Source organism: Rhea pennata, chromosome Z (assembly GCF_028389875.1).
Source record: "Rhea pennata isolate bPtePen1 chromosome Z, bPtePen1.pri, whole genome shotgun sequence".
Taxonomy (NCBI): Eukaryota; Metazoa; Chordata; class Aves; order Rheiformes; family Rheidae; genus Rhea; species Rhea pennata.
The window spans coordinates 71,082,618-71,099,998 of NC_084702.1; the positions used below are offsets into that span (position 1 = coordinate 71,082,618).

At 40.3% G+C, this 17,381-nt stretch overlaps 1 protein-coding gene across 2 annotated transcripts in view; it reads right to left on the reverse strand.

Moving 5' to 3' along the window:
* UNC13B (unc-13 homolog B) overlaps positions 1 to 17,381 on the reverse strand; it is a 212,838-nt gene that overhangs the window by 77,972 nt on the left and 117,485 nt on the right. For both annotated transcript variants that reach the window (XM_062599298.1, XM_062599297.1), the window contains exons 11-14: positions 13,972 to 14,018; positions 9,477 to 9,555; positions 7,687 to 7,761; positions 6,995 to 7,214 (exon numbers count right to left, since the gene is read on the reverse strand). In XM_062599298.1, the coding sequence (XP_062455282.1) occupies positions 6,995 to 7,214; positions 7,687 to 7,761; positions 9,477 to 9,555; positions 13,972 to 14,018 (421 nt within the window). The remainder of the gene's footprint in view (positions 1 to 6,994; positions 7,215 to 7,686; positions 7,762 to 9,476; positions 9,556 to 13,971; positions 14,019 to 17,381) is intronic.

Sequence of the window (17,381 nt, forward strand, 5' to 3'; positions counted from 1 at the left end):
CCAGAGTTTCCTGCTGTTGGCTTAAGACGTAATAAAATCAAAATACTGGAATTAATTGCACAGTCCCTGCAGTCTGCACTCACTGGTGATCACAGACCAGCACCACCCAAACTGATATCTTGTATCAGATAATCATCCGGTTGTAGACTTAGCATTTAATAAAGGAATAAAGTGAAATGATACCAAGGGCTACACTTTGAACTTCAGGTAAGAAGTGCTTTAGTTCAGCTTTAGGCCTTCTGGGGTCTGAGGTGAACTGTACTTAGTACACGCAGAGCCACAGAAAATTAATGGGAAACTGGGAGTGGTCCAACGGAACAATTTGGATTTTCTCACTGAAATTCTGAAATCCATAATGATTCACAAAAACCCAACTCTGCCCTGCCCTTTCGGACTTCGTAAAAATCAAGGACCAAATTTGAGTTTTAGCAGTTCATGTCACGCATAAGTGCAAGTGCTCTAATTCAGAGTCGTTTTCTAAAGAAATTACTACCCAGGCAGCTTGCACATAAAAATGTTTTGTTATTGGTCATTGAGATAGGCCCTGATTTAACCTATTTTTGAAGCAGCACGGTCTATGTTTTTGCATTAATGCAAGTGCTCTAGAGGCCCCAAAGCAGCTTCAGGATGCAGATTTGCGCAACTGGAGGAATCCCAGTTAAAAGGTTGTTTAACAACCTCCCAACCCAGAGACTTTGCACAGGGGACCACTCATCCAGGCTTGCTCCAAGGCCAGCAGCCGTCTGTGGCTGCCTGGCTGCAGGACGTGCAGCCACTGCCATGAGACCCCTAGAGAGCCTCGGCTTTTGCCTCCTCGAAGGCTCGCCTCTGCTTCCTGACTTTCCCTGGTAATCCCCCATCTCCATCCATGCTGCTTCCCACCCTGCCCAGGTAAGTGGGCTCAGTCACTCCCCCGCCTAGGAAGGCTCCCCCTCTCTCTGCTGAGGTTGTAACTGATCCAGAGTGCAAAAGCCAGGACCAGACAAGTAAGGCAGCTATTTAACAATACAGACTAACAGAGTAAAGAATAGACAAACCTGTCACAACAACACACCCTTTCCTCATTGTAACACCTGCTTGTTTGTACAAGATCTCCAGGGTTTCTAAAATAAAGATCATCAGGGGATTAATTGCCTATAATGCATAGGAAATAAACCCAAAGTATATCACTACACTGGAAGGCAGAGAGTGCTTTTTGCTGGTGGACTTGAGATTTCTTTTTTTTTTTTTTTTTTTTTTTTTCATTCAGCTGCAAAAAGGTGATTTTGGGCCAATTTAAAGGTTCAGCTTTTCAAGTAGTTCTGTAAATGACTATATAGAAAGGCTGAGGAATATCCAAGTACTGTGTATAGGAATACACAGTATCATATGAATGGTACTGGGCTGTCCTTATCTCTTCCTCTCTAAGAATAAATCACGAGCCAATTTATGACTGGAAACAGAAAGGAAACAAGACTATATTGGGACTAGTATTGATACAGCTATTACTAAACTGCCAGTGCTGTTACCTTATGCTCCAACAGGAAAAAGTCAAGAAAACAACATTAGCAGGATAGAAGACAGCTGTTTAGTAGGCGGAAAATGCTTAGAAATTACATATTCCTGAAACTTAAAATAGATATTGAAGTTTCAAATAAAGGTATCCTTCCTCCTTCTGTGCAAATGTTTTCCCATACAGGATTCTGGAAGCAAACAAGTATTCATCACTATGGTGCTTTAATCATCATTCAACACAAAAGCCAAGACATTTATCACAAGAGTGACTTATCCATCTTACTAACAGTCCACCTTCAGACAGCCTCTGCGATTGCAACCTGTTTGGAGTATAACACACACAAGTTTCTCATTCAAAAAGTCACAAAGGTAAGACCCGAGTCAGAAAAGTCTCTGAAGAACTCCAGAAGTGAACCAAAATCCCAGAGCTCAAAACAGTGCCAAGCACTGCATCCAGAAACACAGCTGTGACACCTCACCTGAAGTTCTCCAGCTTTGTGACTCCAGCAGATCATAAAGAACAAAAGCTCTTTCAGATGAGCTAGCAAAGACATATGGCTGATCACACACAACACAGATTTCCTGTTCAACAGCAATTTCAAGCCTGGGATCTCAATTCCTCATTTTCAAGAGCTCCAAGGATCCAGATTATGATATCACAGGGCTGTTTCTTTCCTCAGGTTTAACTGTTAATCTACCAAGGACTACACTGGCAACATCACAGAAAAATAAGACGCATACCTGCAGAAGCAGAATACTACCGTGTCTCAAAAAGCAGCCCAGAAGTGTGTAAGCCTCTTTTGCTGTGATCTTGCTATAACAACGCCCCTTTTCCACTCTCTTCATAATTCTGCCGCTCCCACTTCCCTGCATCTGCTTCTTCGCATCTTGCCCATCCATCCTCAGCTTTACTCTTCCTTTAATACAAGCTCTGCCTCCTCCTTGTTCTCTAGTTAGTACTATACGGGTGCTCACGGCAAGAGATAAAAGCACCCCTTTCCCAAAGCTTGCCAAGTGTGCCGAGAACACCCCTCCATTCATTTTCAGCCAGGTAAGAAAGGATTGAACCCCACAGTGGAAATTTCAAGTACTCCCAGGAATTGCTGAAGACTAAAAAGAAAGCATCTTACCTCGAGCAAGTATTTATGACCTTATAATAAAAAAATTACTTGCCTCATCATCACAATAACATCTTATAAATACTAGCAATAAAGAAACTCAAACTTCTTAATCCTCTTGGAGCAACAATCTAGAGCCAACAAAGCCATAAACCAGACAGCTGCAGTACACATGCCACAAGTGATTCAAGCTTAGCAGACTTCAAACTGCCAACTCATGGAACAGCCTTGCTGAACTGATCTGCAAATTGTGTCCCACCACAAAACATTGGAGACTAAACAAAAGACTGCTGAACCTTAAGCTGGTAGGCTGAAAGTTGCAAGTTTTGCTTTTTTTCTTAAGCAAATTTTAGATAGTTTCACACAGGGTGTCCTGTCTTGGGCGCAATGCTTCCTGGAGCAGGAAATATAATCCAAGCATTCTTAATTGCCTCTTAGACTATTCATGTTTTGAGGCAATCTCACAAACAAACTGATGAGCAAATTAGCTTTAATATAGAAATAGTGCCCAATTTTACCAAAATGGATTTTGTTTTGAACTGCAGCAAACCAGTGCTGAATTTGAGTATTTTGTCATATTTGTTGTATCAGATACTCAATTTCTTTAAATGCAAAGAAAAAGAAAAACAAACAAACAAACAAAACTCAAAAGAAATAACCAAATTTAACTCTAGCATTAGGTTTGGGGAAAGAGTTCTTGTTATTTCCTAGAAAAAGTCACTGGAGTGTAGAAGACAGATTAACAGCACATCCTAATTCTAAGGAATAAAACACCAAGTGTCTACCCAAAATTTCAAGGCATAACCAACGGAATTTTACTTGTGACCATCCTGAAAATTCATTTACTCCAGTGCAAAATTTTCTGGAAGATTTATATAGACTTAAATGAAGACATATCCTGAGAGATCAAGGCATAATCAATGGAATTTATTTCTTATTAGCCTGAAAATTCATTTACTCTAATGCAATATTTTCTGGAAGTTTTGCAGATTTAAGTGAGGATAAAATGCAAGAACCTGCTTTTTCATATCGATAGCAATAATAAAACTTCTCTGCTGGGAAGAAATCCCCTCCTGAGTTTAATATACAAAACAGTTTAGTCTCAGATTTACTGTATCTCTAAGCTATTCCTTTTCCTTACAGAAGTTCATTTTTCTCATTCCTTAAGCACAATTTATGTTCTTCAAACATACATAAAAATTAATTTAATTTTTCCATTTTCTTCTGGCCTTGTGGGTTCCGGTTAGAAGAATTTTAGCATGAACATGCTGAAGCAAAGAACACAGTTTTCTGAAAAAGCCTTTTAATAGATTTCTACTATCAACAGTAAGTGTTCTCCCAACCCAGTGGCACATCCACACATTGGTCCTACCATCTTGATCTCCTAGAACCATCTTTCCTCTGTCTCATGTCTTTTAATGACACAGCAGCCACCTCCAATTCCCCTCCTGTCTCCACCCCAGATACGTGTACCCAGATGCACACTCACAGTGGCTACTTTCATAGCCTTGGCTCACAGTCTCCTCATCTTCCCTGCTCTGATACTGGGCAGCGCAGTAAGTGAAGTTTAAGTGCTTCACTAGTTTTGAGCCCAGAGCACTCCTCCTCTCTTACCTTCAAGAGAGCGTGCTGAAGTATCTTGTGTTTACATTTTGAAAAGAAATGTGCAAAGCAAATATCTGAAATCCTGTGAATAAGATAAGTTCTTACCTGGTGCTTTGCTATACCTGAAAAGCAGTGTTGTTTCCAATTGTTACTTCTATTCTACAGAAAAGTATACAGACTACTGTCACCACATCCCACAACCCATTCCATAAACTGATTTAACTCCAGATTAGAAATTAGCCAGAAATTAAACAACCTGTTCTTATAGTTACTCTTCGCAGGCTGTTTCAGAGATTCCCTACTCTCACCACTAAAGTCATTTTCTAGCTTCCAGCCTTAATTTTCTTACAGTAAATATATTCTTTTTAATCCTAATGTTTACAAAAGAAAAAGACAGACCACCCTCCCCTGCTGTTTATGTCCCTCTTCCTAAACATAATCCAAGCATAAACAAGTTCAAAGACAGACTAGCCCAATTCAGAGAGCCAGCACTGCTGGGCACCGAATATAGCATCTACTGCTTGGGAAGTCCTCAAGCCAGGGATAGCTCTAAGCTGGAAGAGCAAGTCAGAGGTGTAGAAGCTCTACACTGCACATCTAACATCTCTGCCTAGGGCTCCATGACATCTCTGTAGAAAAACCTGATATTGGGACAGACTTAATATGACTATTGTTAGCTTCCTGAAATAGCATCAGTCCTGTCTTCCTCCCATCTCACACCACCAAGCTGCTTTTTTGAAAGGTTAATGCAAACTCTTTTCTTCTTCTTGAAACAGTCCACATTTCCTCCGTTATCTCTGTACCCTGCCAATGTCCACACCAGTCTGAAGTAAACCTTCTTGAACATGGATGGCCAGAGCTGCACTCTGCAGAAATACATCTCCTCTTAGTCATTAGCTATTTCTTAAATTTAGTTTTCCTTCTACTGTTCTTGACTTCATTATTTCTGCTCTGCACAGCTGAATTACATTTATTTCCTCACTGCTGCTGGTGCAAACCTAATTTTTCCTCTGCTCTCTGTATCATTTTGCCATACTGAGATATCACAGCTCCAAACAGGACATTACCGTATCTTGGGCATGCATCTAAAACAAATCTGGATGCACATATCAGTAGCTTTTCCTCTCAAATGCTGAAAATCCCCAGTTAGTAGAGAGTTCTGGGGACTCCAGAAACCAAAAACTAGCACAGTTATCCTGAGTCTAAGTGACCCTCTACATCAAACTTTGTCAGGAACCTGAATTATGGTTTAATTTCATTTTTTTTCTGAACCAAATGAAATCCAGAAGCCCTTTGCTTAGGCACAAAATGGTCACAATAAAGCAAGCCATCAATAATGCAACCCCTTAAATGCTATAAATTGTAAAGATCACCTTATGGCCCTCGAAGACAAATCAAGAAATGCTAAGCAACTGAAGAACAGATACATTTCACCAATATCAGTCATGTCTGAGAAATAAGCCCCTGCAAAGAGCCCTAATTCTAACTGTGAATTCTTTAAAACTCTGCATGCATGAGAAATAAAAACAAAGAACATCTGTTTAAGGTGTCAAGTTTCTTAAGTCGTAAGAAACTGGTGATGTAGAATTCACTCGTATCTCTTGCTAGATCATCCAGCCTAACTTTCCCAACTAAAGTCTGAGGCAGATACAAGATTTGATTATTTAGATTCCTATCACCATAAATTGCAATAACTTGGTATTTATAAAATTTTCTGATTAGACTTACTCTATTGATATGGAAGAGCAAGAAAAAAAAAGATCAAGAGAAGTCCTCCCTACTCAAGACTTAACACTCATAGTAGAAACTGGTATTCCATTTAGCCTAAGATATTTTATTCTCAAGTATGAATATAAATTAGAGACCAAATCAAGAAACTGTTTTACAGTCATAAAAATAATCTAAGCAAGGTATCTACCAAATTAACATTTTCTTTTTATTTTTTAATCAAATCCTCCTATTGCTTGTGTTAGGTCTCATTTATTCTGCAAGCTCTCAGCTCTTTGCCTTCTTTGAAGGGAGGCATCATGTTTTAAATGCTACAGAAACAGCAAAATAAACCGCAACGGCCCTAGTAAGATGAGATAATGCCCATACACTCAGATGGCACCTATCTCACCCATCATCTATGCTGACTCAGCCCTAAGCCTCTAAAGTGATTCAGCTAAAAGGCTCTCCTATTTAAAAGGCGAAAAACCTAGCCAGCTTGTACTTGTTACTGAGAATCCCAGCTAAGTCCATGGTTTGTATTCCATCAGCAGGAATCCAGTGCTGCTCTGAGTATCTTAAGGTCTACAGCAAAATGAGCTGACAGTAAAAAGCAATTTGCCTGGGATTTCAGGACAGGACTGACAGAATAGAAGCCAGAATATCCAACCCAGTACCTTATCCATCCAGCCCACTTCTCACCTGCACTGGATATGTAGTAAACACTCCACCTGAGCTGATACAGAAAGAAATTAAACATGTTATACGGGTCAACCCCAAAAACCAAACAGATGAATCGAAGCCCAGAATTAAATTTTTTTTAAATCACATCAAGCACAGTCTTGCAAACAAGTTTGTCTGTGTCAGTGGAGCAGTGTGTATCCAGAGTGAATCGGGCAGTTTTAGCCCAATGTCACCTTTTCAGAAAATAAGAAATCACTTTAATAAAAGCATTTTCACTAATCACTAAGGTATTACGTATGCAGTTAGAAAAGGTGTAGAAACACCTTTGGAAATGACCACACTCCACTGCACCTCTCAAGAGGGAGCACAGCAAAGTCACTACTCACTCTGTAAGCAGTCAGCATTGAGCAAGTCTTGGCACTTCTCATGGCACTTGACTCCACATTCAGCGCAGCGCATTCCCTGTCGTGCAATGCCCCACAACAGCCCTTCACACTCATAGCAGTAGGTAGGAGTGGTGGCTGTCCACACTTCAAAGTTGTGTGGGGTTGTACAGGAGATGGGGTAAATTAAGGCTTGCAAAGTCTTCTTATAGACATGAGATTTCTAAAACACAAGAACATGTGAACCAACATTCGGAAAGGTGATTGAATCTGTTTTCGCTGGTTATCACGTGAGTTTTAAGAGAAAACATACAAGCAGTGATAAATCTACACTTTTGAGGTAGCCAAGTTTGCTGTCACTTTTACAAAGTCTGCTAGAGAACACCATTTCAAAAATGATTTTGTAGACATTTAAAAAAAAATTAAGAAGAAAGAACTAAGGTTTGTGAACAAGGAGTACCTTGCCTAAAGCAGGTTTCACATGGTGTCTCTTGCAGTAGATGGAAATAAGATCATATTTCACAAATTAAATGTTATTTTTTGAAAGTATGTTTGATTTCTTTAAACAAATTAAAGCAGCAGCTTTGCATCTATATTTTTAGACCTCTGTGAAGCTGGCTCTACATCCCAGAGAGCCAAACTCCTTTAATGTGCTTACTAAAAGTTTTCAGAAGCCAAGCAACCCTCCTACTCACCAGCTCTTCATCCTTGAGAGATGTTCTAGTGGCCATTGCTGAGGTAATTCCTGCTTTCCGGGATTGGACCAGTGACTAAGAGGGGAGAAAGTTTGTTACTCACTACAAATATTCAGAAATGCTTTGGTATTACACACACAGAAATGTGAGCAAGCAGGGAGCTTGTCATTCCAAAATGATACCAAACCAGCCCATTACATTCAGTTTGTTTCCTAAATGATGGTAGTCCGTACACCAAAAGAGTCAAAAGCATACTCTGAAAGTATCGGCTTGTTTCCATCTGTCCACAACCCATCTTACTCTGGCAGATTTTAGTTTTGTTTCTTTGTATAAACTGCAGACAAAAATCTGCGTTCACATCTCCACTTCTACGTTCTGGTGGCAAGAGTAACACTGCTATTGCCTAAGGTCATTCTGCAATTAAGTTCATTCATCAAAAGGAGATTATTTCATCAGTTTTATAACATATCCAACATTCTCATATGTGACAGTGAAAGGGATACAAACAGGGTGAAAGAAAACAGAGGGTGGGTAGGGAGCACGTCTGAATGCGCAGCATGTCACATTCATTGGCCATCACTGAATGCAATGAACAGCATTTCCTCCCCAAACTGCCTCCTTCACATCGTATCAGTGCTAAGCTCTGCAGCTGTGCAGACGGTAGGTCACTGCCTTTTCAGCACCTAACACTGGCATCTAAAGGATTTCTTCAGCAAGCCACTCCAACTGCATGAAGGCAAGAAGGAAATAAGAGCTAGCGACATCTGCGTTCAAGTTATCAAATGCTAATGGAGACCTCCATCTACGCTCCAATTTATGTTACTTGAAGGCAGACTGAAAAAGTTCATTCCATCAGTGATGTGGTAGGACAACATATTGAATATGCATGCACTGCAGCACTTCAGGTTTAAAATAAAAAACAAAATAATGGAGGGAAAAATAAGGTAAAATAATTTTTGTTTCTGGTGAAGACTTGGTGGATAATCTTTAACTCCACTTACCATGGCCTGTAGAGAAAGAGGGTGAAAGCATACAAAAGAAGTAACACAAGTTAATGCCATCATTGCAGAGACTTAAAAGATATAAGCAGTTAGTAAAACACGTACCAGCCTTCCTATGCCTAAGTTGGAAGAGAGAGTTGTATGTTATCTTTTCACAGGAATCACAGGATACAGGAACCTTGGTCTTGTAGCTCCTTAAAGCATTTCTCCCAAGCGCAAATGCACTGCTTGTGTTGAATGCAGAGCCAACAGAAAACCAATTCATCCCACAGAAGCCTTATCTCACCATATCACACAAGCATATGAAATTTGTCCTCGTTATTTGTTTGGTTCTTGTGCTTCTGTAGCACAGAAGCCTCCTGGCAATATTGCAAATTACTTTCAAAATCCAAGCACATTTGCTCGGTTTATCTATCTTCTGAAATTTGGATCTTCTAGTAAGTTTCTAACTCTCACATGGGCATTATAACAACTTTCCCCAAAGTTAGTGATTTTTAGGAAAACATTTAAAAATAACACAGGCCTACAAATAACCAAATAACCTGTTTAGAACAAAAAGGCAAAAAAGATCAAAGAGATCTTAGTCTACCAAATCATACCTCATCTCACGGAGATTTTTGCAAGCACAACTCGTAACTCATTGTAAGAGCTATTTTAATTAACCGCGAAACCTACAACTTCTGGAAGCTGAAAGAACGTTAGCACACGTCAAATGAACATTAGCACATGTCACAAAATAGAGCCATTTGCACCAATGACTATTTCTGTGGCAGAAGATAAATCTCTTACCAGATCACTGACAAGTGGAATTGGCTTTTTTTTGCGTAGATCAGGCATGCTATCAATGCCATAGAGTCCACCTGCAGGCCTGGAAATTCAAGAGAAAAAAAAGGGGGATTAAAAAATCTCACTAGCAATGAGATATGGCAAATAGATGACCGAACAGCCTCTTTCAAAGTTTCCTTGCTAATACCAATCATCAAAAAGCACAGAAGGACCTGGCCTTTAGAGATGAAAAATCAATTTTTCTGCAAATGCAACTCAGTAATAGTCTACTGAACTCAAGTTGTTGCACAAAAAATTTCCAGTTCTCAGCGGAGGTCTGTACTTTCTCAGAGCAGCCTGGGCACGTGCTTACAGAGCACGCAGAGCTCCCCGCTAGCTGCTGCCTGCGCATGGAAGGAAGGCAGCCTTTTCCCCACGGCTTCTACTGGGCGCAGATTTGGCAAAAACTCACAGAACAGCAAACAGAAATGCAGACTTGTGGCACTAATTCACGCCACAGCTTAGCCAGCAGTAGCTGATTCACACGCTTACACTTGGAGAAACTTTTTTTGTTCCTTCCGTAGAGCTCAGTTTATAGTTTACTATTGCCATTGAGTGGCATGTCAGGAAAGACTGGAAATTTAGAAAATAGGCTGGCACCAGTCTTTCTCTGCTCCTTTCCTTTCCAGTAAATCCATCCTGTGTTTTCTTGGGGAGCAGAGAGGAGTATTGTTTTTTAGGATTGGGGGGGTGGAGGGTCGTTTTCTTGTTTATTTTTGTTTTGAATGGGAAAAAATGCTTTTCTGGAAAAAGTAAAGCCAACCAGAATTGAGATTATGCTTCAGAAAGTGTACAGTTATGGTAAAAGTGATTAAGCACTTATCTTCCTATATGCCACAGAGCTTTCTGCCAAGTGTTGGTGGATGGGAGGGAGCATATCAAAGTGGATCAGACCTGGGGCAGTTTCCTGCTATCCTTCATCTGAGTTTAGGCCAGAGCATACTTAATCCTGGCCCTCAGAAAAGGAAAAAAAAAAAAAACCCTCACAGCTGAGGAGAAAGGACATGTTAAGAATCCCAGCACAGCATAGTGGACTGTGCTCTGAGATGGACAAGGGTGCCATGGCGCAGCCTAGCACGAGGCTGTGACCAAGAAGAAACCAGTCTATTATATACAGAAACATGCCACAGTGCTATCAAGGTAAAAACTGCCTTTTTTTTTTTTGACAGTGTGTCAGAGGCTGATGTGGCTGAGTGACAGCCGCTGCCGGTTGAACAGCTCCAGCGTGAGGCTGATAGTTGCAGGCAACGTCGTGAACCGGGGTTTGCCTCTGCATGCAACATTAGTCACTGCTGCACTGCAGCACTCCGGGTGGCTTTTGATGCTCCTCCATGGCGAACAAAAAGCATTCAGTCAGCTGCTCTGTTCTGCAAAACAGCAGAGCCCCCCGGCCCCAGCTAGGGATGGGAAACACTCGGGCCTGAGAAAGGCACGGATTTTTAGCGGTGCAACTAAAAATGCTGGAAGCGTCAGCCAAGGATTTCAACAGTTCTCCACCGCTGGAAATCCTTACAGCAAGGCTAGGTGGTGTTTTTATTAAAGGCTATCCTCCTTTCCAACAGCAAACTCTGGAAAATCTTCTTGACCAAGTTACACTTCAATAATCCTTTCAGGTTTATAGGAGAAATATTTGACCCAAATTAACCATTAATTAATACCTGCGTAAAAAGTGTACATTGTCAAAACTCCTTACGCTCTTGCCGGAATCAAAGCGGAAATTCATCCGTTGCCCTGATGTTAAAAACCACTTCTGATGTTAGTGATAAATACTGTTTTGGAGTAAAATAGGTGTCATGGAATGCTATTCAGATGAAGTTAAGAATTACAGCACTACTTATCATCACAATGCAGTGTAATTAATTAATAATTTTAGTTGATTAAAGTCTGTAAGATGAAAAGATGCAACAGAATAGATACAGGGAAAAACACAGAGTCCAAGTTACCAGAACAGTTGAGAAGTAACACTTCTTTTCTACAAGATTTCTGATTTCTCTTTAATTCAACTGGAACTGTGATATTTTGATGTTTCCCAGGAAAACAAAAACATTAAAATGGCATGTTTTATAAATTCAAGATAAGCTTAAACAGCTTATTGTGCTTGAGAATATATCTGGTTAAAATCTAGTTTGTGCCAAATATTTGTGATAGACTGACACGTTTTTGCACTTGCAAAATAAGAACACCACCTAAGCCAGACTCTGACAGAGGGCAAGAATATTTGAAAGGTGCTTGCAGTCTCTGTTGAAGAGATGCATCCAAATACCTACATGGTTATAACTAGATGACCTGCTTTAGCCTATGTTATTTATTTTTATATATATGTATGTGTATATATATATGTATGTATATATATATGTGTGTGTGTATATACATATACATATATACATATATTATATATATATAAAAGAAAAGAGAGCTTTCAGCAACAGTTCTTGATTTTCAAAATTATTCAGCTTGTTGCATTTTCGGATACCTGAACCTCTTTATTCAAGCACAAGCTTAACTTTGTTCAACTAAATTACAGTTTTTGCACAGATACAATTATGGATGGTGCATCACATAGGTACACTGTAGCTAGATATATAATAGGGTAACTCTGCAACGCATGTAATATTTATAGAACTAATAGAGTGCTATGCTGGGGAGTAAATAGCATCTCAGTATGAGGATGATGAGGGATTTACTTGCATTAATAAATAAAATATATAGATATAAGAAATTATACACAGAAACAAATCTATAATACCAATTATATGAATTTTTTTTTTAAAGCTATCTTTCCAAAGCCAGTGCTTATAGACAGGAAGCTACTGTTACATTATGCTAAAAGCACATTTAGCTTAAAGCATGTATTGATATTTCAATACTAGCTTTATACACATATGTTTACATTATATCTTGAAAACTTCAGCAAGCAAAGATGGTCTGTGATGACAAGAAGTGATTACTCCCTTCCAAGAACTCTACTTTTCTAATCTTTCTTATGGAAGAACAACCTCAAACATCAGTGATTATTACGGCTAATAAGCTGCAATGTGGCTAACATTCGAATTAAAAGTTTTACCAGCCACACACACCTTTTCTGGAAATCCCTTGCACATGGCAATAGAGTGAATAAACCAGATTTTTGTCAAAACTACATTAGCTGGCATGTTTTGTTACCTCCTGTAGAGTAAGAAAAAAATCACAGACTAGAGCAAATGTTGCCTGGCATTGACAAAATAAGTTTTAAGTATTTGAGGATTGCCTTTGTATTCATCTTTCAAGCTAGGAAATAATTTTATCTGTGTGAACCAGTAAATGCAGTGTATTGACTCTGTTAATACAGAAGAAGGTGCTGTTTATAGTTAGAATTAATCACTGTCTTCTGCTGCTGCTAATTGCCAGTTCTCCAGCAGTCTGCTCAGCACTATCAGGCTCCTTAGGAAAGCAGGGGGTTGCTAGGCAGCTCCAGGCATCTGCAGGTGTGGAGGACGCTCCGTGGCAATACCAACGTTACAGAACAATTACTCCAAGAGCAGAAAGCTGTATAATGAAGCCTTCAATTTAACTTTGTATTTTATTAGCAAAGCCTACCTCAGTAGTATGAGAATTAACTTGTACGTGCAGAAAGCCAGTTTCTTGCTGAGATTTCAGGATAAATCTGCTGCTACAACATCAACCCCTAATGAGTGCACCACCACAAAACCGTCTTGCTCTAATCGCACACAAATCACCCAACAGCTCGGAAAAAGCGTACACTCTTTTCCAGAAAGGATTCTAGGGAAGCTACCATGCTGGCATCTATTATGCAGAGCATCACACTGACATTAGACATAATCAAAATTTGTCTGCTTCATTTGCTGTAACTAGCGTGCTGCGGAGAGAACATACATAGCCACTCACTCCGACCTGCGTGAAAGAGGCCTGATCATCACTGCTTTACAAGTGTCAAACTGCAATGATCTCCAGAGTTACACTAGTTTTATTTGTCTGCTATCCTGGCCATAAAAATCACAACAAAGACAGAAAGTTTCCCCAAAGTTACTTTTTTTCTAAGCGCAAAAGACAAAGTGGTCATTCTGAGCTACTCCCCCCCCTTTCCTGGTGCCAGTTGCAACTGATTCAGGAAAAAAAGACCTCATCCAGACTCTTCTCTATGGTGCTCAGTAAGGATTATTTACTAACTAGTGCCATAAGCACTTGTTCCCATCACTTAAGAGATCGTTCACTGAAATTATAGCCTTGTTCTTAACTACAGACCTCCTGAATAGCTGCACAGCCCACCTCCAGCTGTTTAAGAGGAGACCTCTGAAATGTAGCAGCAGCCTGGTTCTAGGTGAGACCTGGCTATTTGATTATTCCTGAAAATAGCCATTAAAAACATCAGAAGTGCTGCTGCTACTTAATTTGAATTGAAGTCCACATAATGCAGCATGACTATAAGAGTACGGGAACAAAATCTCAAAATACTACTCACCCTCCTCTAAGCCAAGGTGGTTTTGATGGATCAGCCTCATCTTGATCCTTAAAAGGAGAAAGGGGAAAGAACAATGCAAAATTAGTTTCTGAAAACACCGGAAAATATTATCAGATTATATTCTGAGGAAAGGATAACAGGCCACACTGCATGCAGGCAAATGCATACAGATACTTATTCAAGCACTGCAAACGACCAACATGTCAGGACAGGTTACATGGACACAGACAGGCTATGCAATTTCATTAAATGCCTAGCACTGGGACCAGAAGAGCCTGTTCAGTGCATCTCCCCTTTCAAAAGGGAGCTTTGAAGACTGACTTCTTTCTTTTTTTTTTCTCCCCTCCCAACCTAATTCAGCCATGACGTACCAGAGAGCTCCTGTTGCTCTAGCTCACAGCTTACATGGACATGGTCAGAATTGGGACATTATAAATTAAAAGCATCTGTATGAAATGGACAAAAGACGGATCAACATGAAACTCTGTACAAACACAAGAGCTTTCTTAGGCTGAGATCATGTTAGTGTCACTTGCTCATGCTCAAACACAAGGACTTTTCCACCCTCTAAGCAGGAAGTTTCCATTGCAGCTCCCACCGCTTGTGTACAAGTATTTCATTTCCAACAGGCGATGAACAAGGGCAGTTGCTTGCAAGATGATTGCAGGAGAACCGCGATCTGTAGGCATGATGGAAACCACTACAGACAGCAAAATAGGGATCATCTGAATTCAAACCACGTTCTCACATTAGCGTAAGACTGTATTTACTGGGCAAAGTCTTGTGCTTTTGAAAACCTTAAAAGGACTGATTACAGCTGGGAAGCGTTTAAACACCTAAAACATACCTGGGGGAAAACAGTAAAGATTCCACCTAAGGGGAAATGGTAACTTCTCTGTTCCTAACGTACAGCTCGTATGTCCTCCTGCAAACTCCCTGAAAGGACAGCTAGCTTCCAGCAGCACCATAGAGGTAAGCAAAATAGAGTGCTAACGCCTAACAGTCCAACCTCAGATACTAACGTCTGCCAGGAGGACAGAGAGGCTGTGATTTGCACACAGTAGAAAACAAACATAACATCTCCAGTTGAGGAAAGCGCGATCCGAGAATCATCGCAAAGGAGTACCTATTAGAAAATAAGCTTCGGGTACATGCTAGATAAAAGAACATAGCACCAAAAGAAAGATCTACTTCTTCATCTCCCTCAGTGGGCTGCACGACCTGTGGATTGTTCACAGGTGACAGGAGAGGTCTCACAAGAAATAACAAAGAAAAACAAGTTTGAGGTGTCAACCTGCACAGCAGCAAGTGCCCAGACTTCTTATTCATTATTATTCCTACAACTCCAGGGCCAGAAGACTTGATCTTTTCCCCCACAGGCATGAACAATGTGACACTATCCAGTACTTAATGCACTTCCCAGCTCTTCTATGCAATTGCAGAACTGGTAGAGTCTGCCCCCAGTGCACAGTTCTCCAGCACTCCGGGGTGCAGCATCATTTACTGGAACAGGTAATTAGTGTAACTCACTTTTCAGTCAATTTATCTGAGAAATTCCAAACATAAGCAGCCAATCTTTGAGACATAACCAGATCACAAATACCATGGGCCATACTACAGCGCTGAGCCCATAAAAGCATCAAGAACTCTCTTTGAGGGAAAAAAAAAAAAGTCTGTGAAGGTGGGGGGAGGCAGAAAAAACAACCAGGAAACAAATCTCCCAGCTTCTGAGACATGCAAAATAAAAATTGTCAAAAGGTCAGACAAGTTGTACTCTTCCTTACTTGTTTTAATTTCTTCTGCCAAGCCTTTTAGACATGGGAGTAAAATGAAAAACAGAGAAAAAAGGAGGAGCCTCTGCAGGGTTGAGATTAAAAATTATCTGAGCGTAACACCACAAAACAAAAGGCAGACCCCTCCGTCAGTGACAGGGCTGATGCAGGGGCCAGGTAGGTGACGGCTGTGCGGGAACAGGAGTTATCTCCAGGCAAAAGCCAAGTAAAGAGGTTAATTTGCTCCAGATGTCGTTCTCCCTGAGTAAATGCTGAGAGAACCAGTACCTGACATCCATCAAACCAGGGCTGATGCCTTAGACTGTAGAAGAGCAAACTCAGTGCCCGTAACTAAGGCATGTGAGGGAAGAAAGGAATGTGATCCAGACTAGCACAGGCTCATTACTGACTTCAAGAGCTTGTAAGACTTCGGAGAAAACAAAGGGAAGAATTAACATGGGGACAAGCGAAAAACAGGATAAAATGTCATACAAGGTACACCAGCTTTTAAAAATATTGGTTTTTCTTTGGCAAAGCAACCAACCATAAATATGCCATTGATACAATAATTCTTTTTATTTCAACAAAACATTTGACGTGATGCCATGTGCTGTTAATTAGGTAAATTGAGAAGGAGTAGGGGAGCCTTAAGGTGAGTAAACAAGCAAGTGTAGTTGAGCCAGCCACAGACAACATCATAAGGAAGTTAATGGGATTAAGTCAGATATACTGATAAATTCTGCTTATGACAAACACAAGAGAATTATTGATACAGAAGAGAATTGAGAAACCCTATGGAAAAAGCTGATGACAGCAAAGATTGCAACAACAGAGAATTAAATGTGGTAACAACCAACTCAACCCCTGCCCCAAAACCTGCTGTGAATTTTACTGCATACAAGTGGTCATTCAGTGGAAGGGAAGCAGCTGATGGTGAACCTGAGTTCTAGCCATCACAAAGTGGTCATGAGCTACCATGATACAGCCATAAAGGGAGAGAGTATCATCCATGGGCATATCCAGCGAAAAGTCTCCAGACTCCAGAAACAAAAGCATGAAATCCTCCATGCGGTGCTAGCAAGACACCCTCAGAAAGACATGTACAACCTCAGTACTCTACATTAAAGTTAAAAGAATTCAAACTGGAAAACTGCAAAACTAGTGTGAGTACTCTAGCAAAATGGACCTTTTTGTGTTTATTCATTAGACAGAAAAACATACAGCATGTGAATAGCTGTAGATAAATACAGCTACAAGAAGATAAATATATATTAGCAGTTGGAAATAAGGAGTCTAAGTACAGTTAAGACTGAAGCTCTGTAGTAGCCTTTCAAAAGGAGAAGCAGACCCCAAAATTTAACTAGTTTTAGAAAGGGAAACTGGGTAGTTTATATACAAGTTAATGGCACAATATTACACAAGGGCAGAGAGCTAGGCAGTGATGAAGACTACCTCTGCAGTCCCTTGTTGCACTAACCTACACAGTCAAAGGAGCTTGGAGAAATGAGGGCTATATTAGCTACAAGTGCTGGTGTGCAGTTTAACAAGGTTCAGGCACCTCTGGGAGCACTGATTAAGCACAAAGTAAGCCATAGTTTATATCACTATTGTGGGTAAGAGCATTTTACAGAAATACAC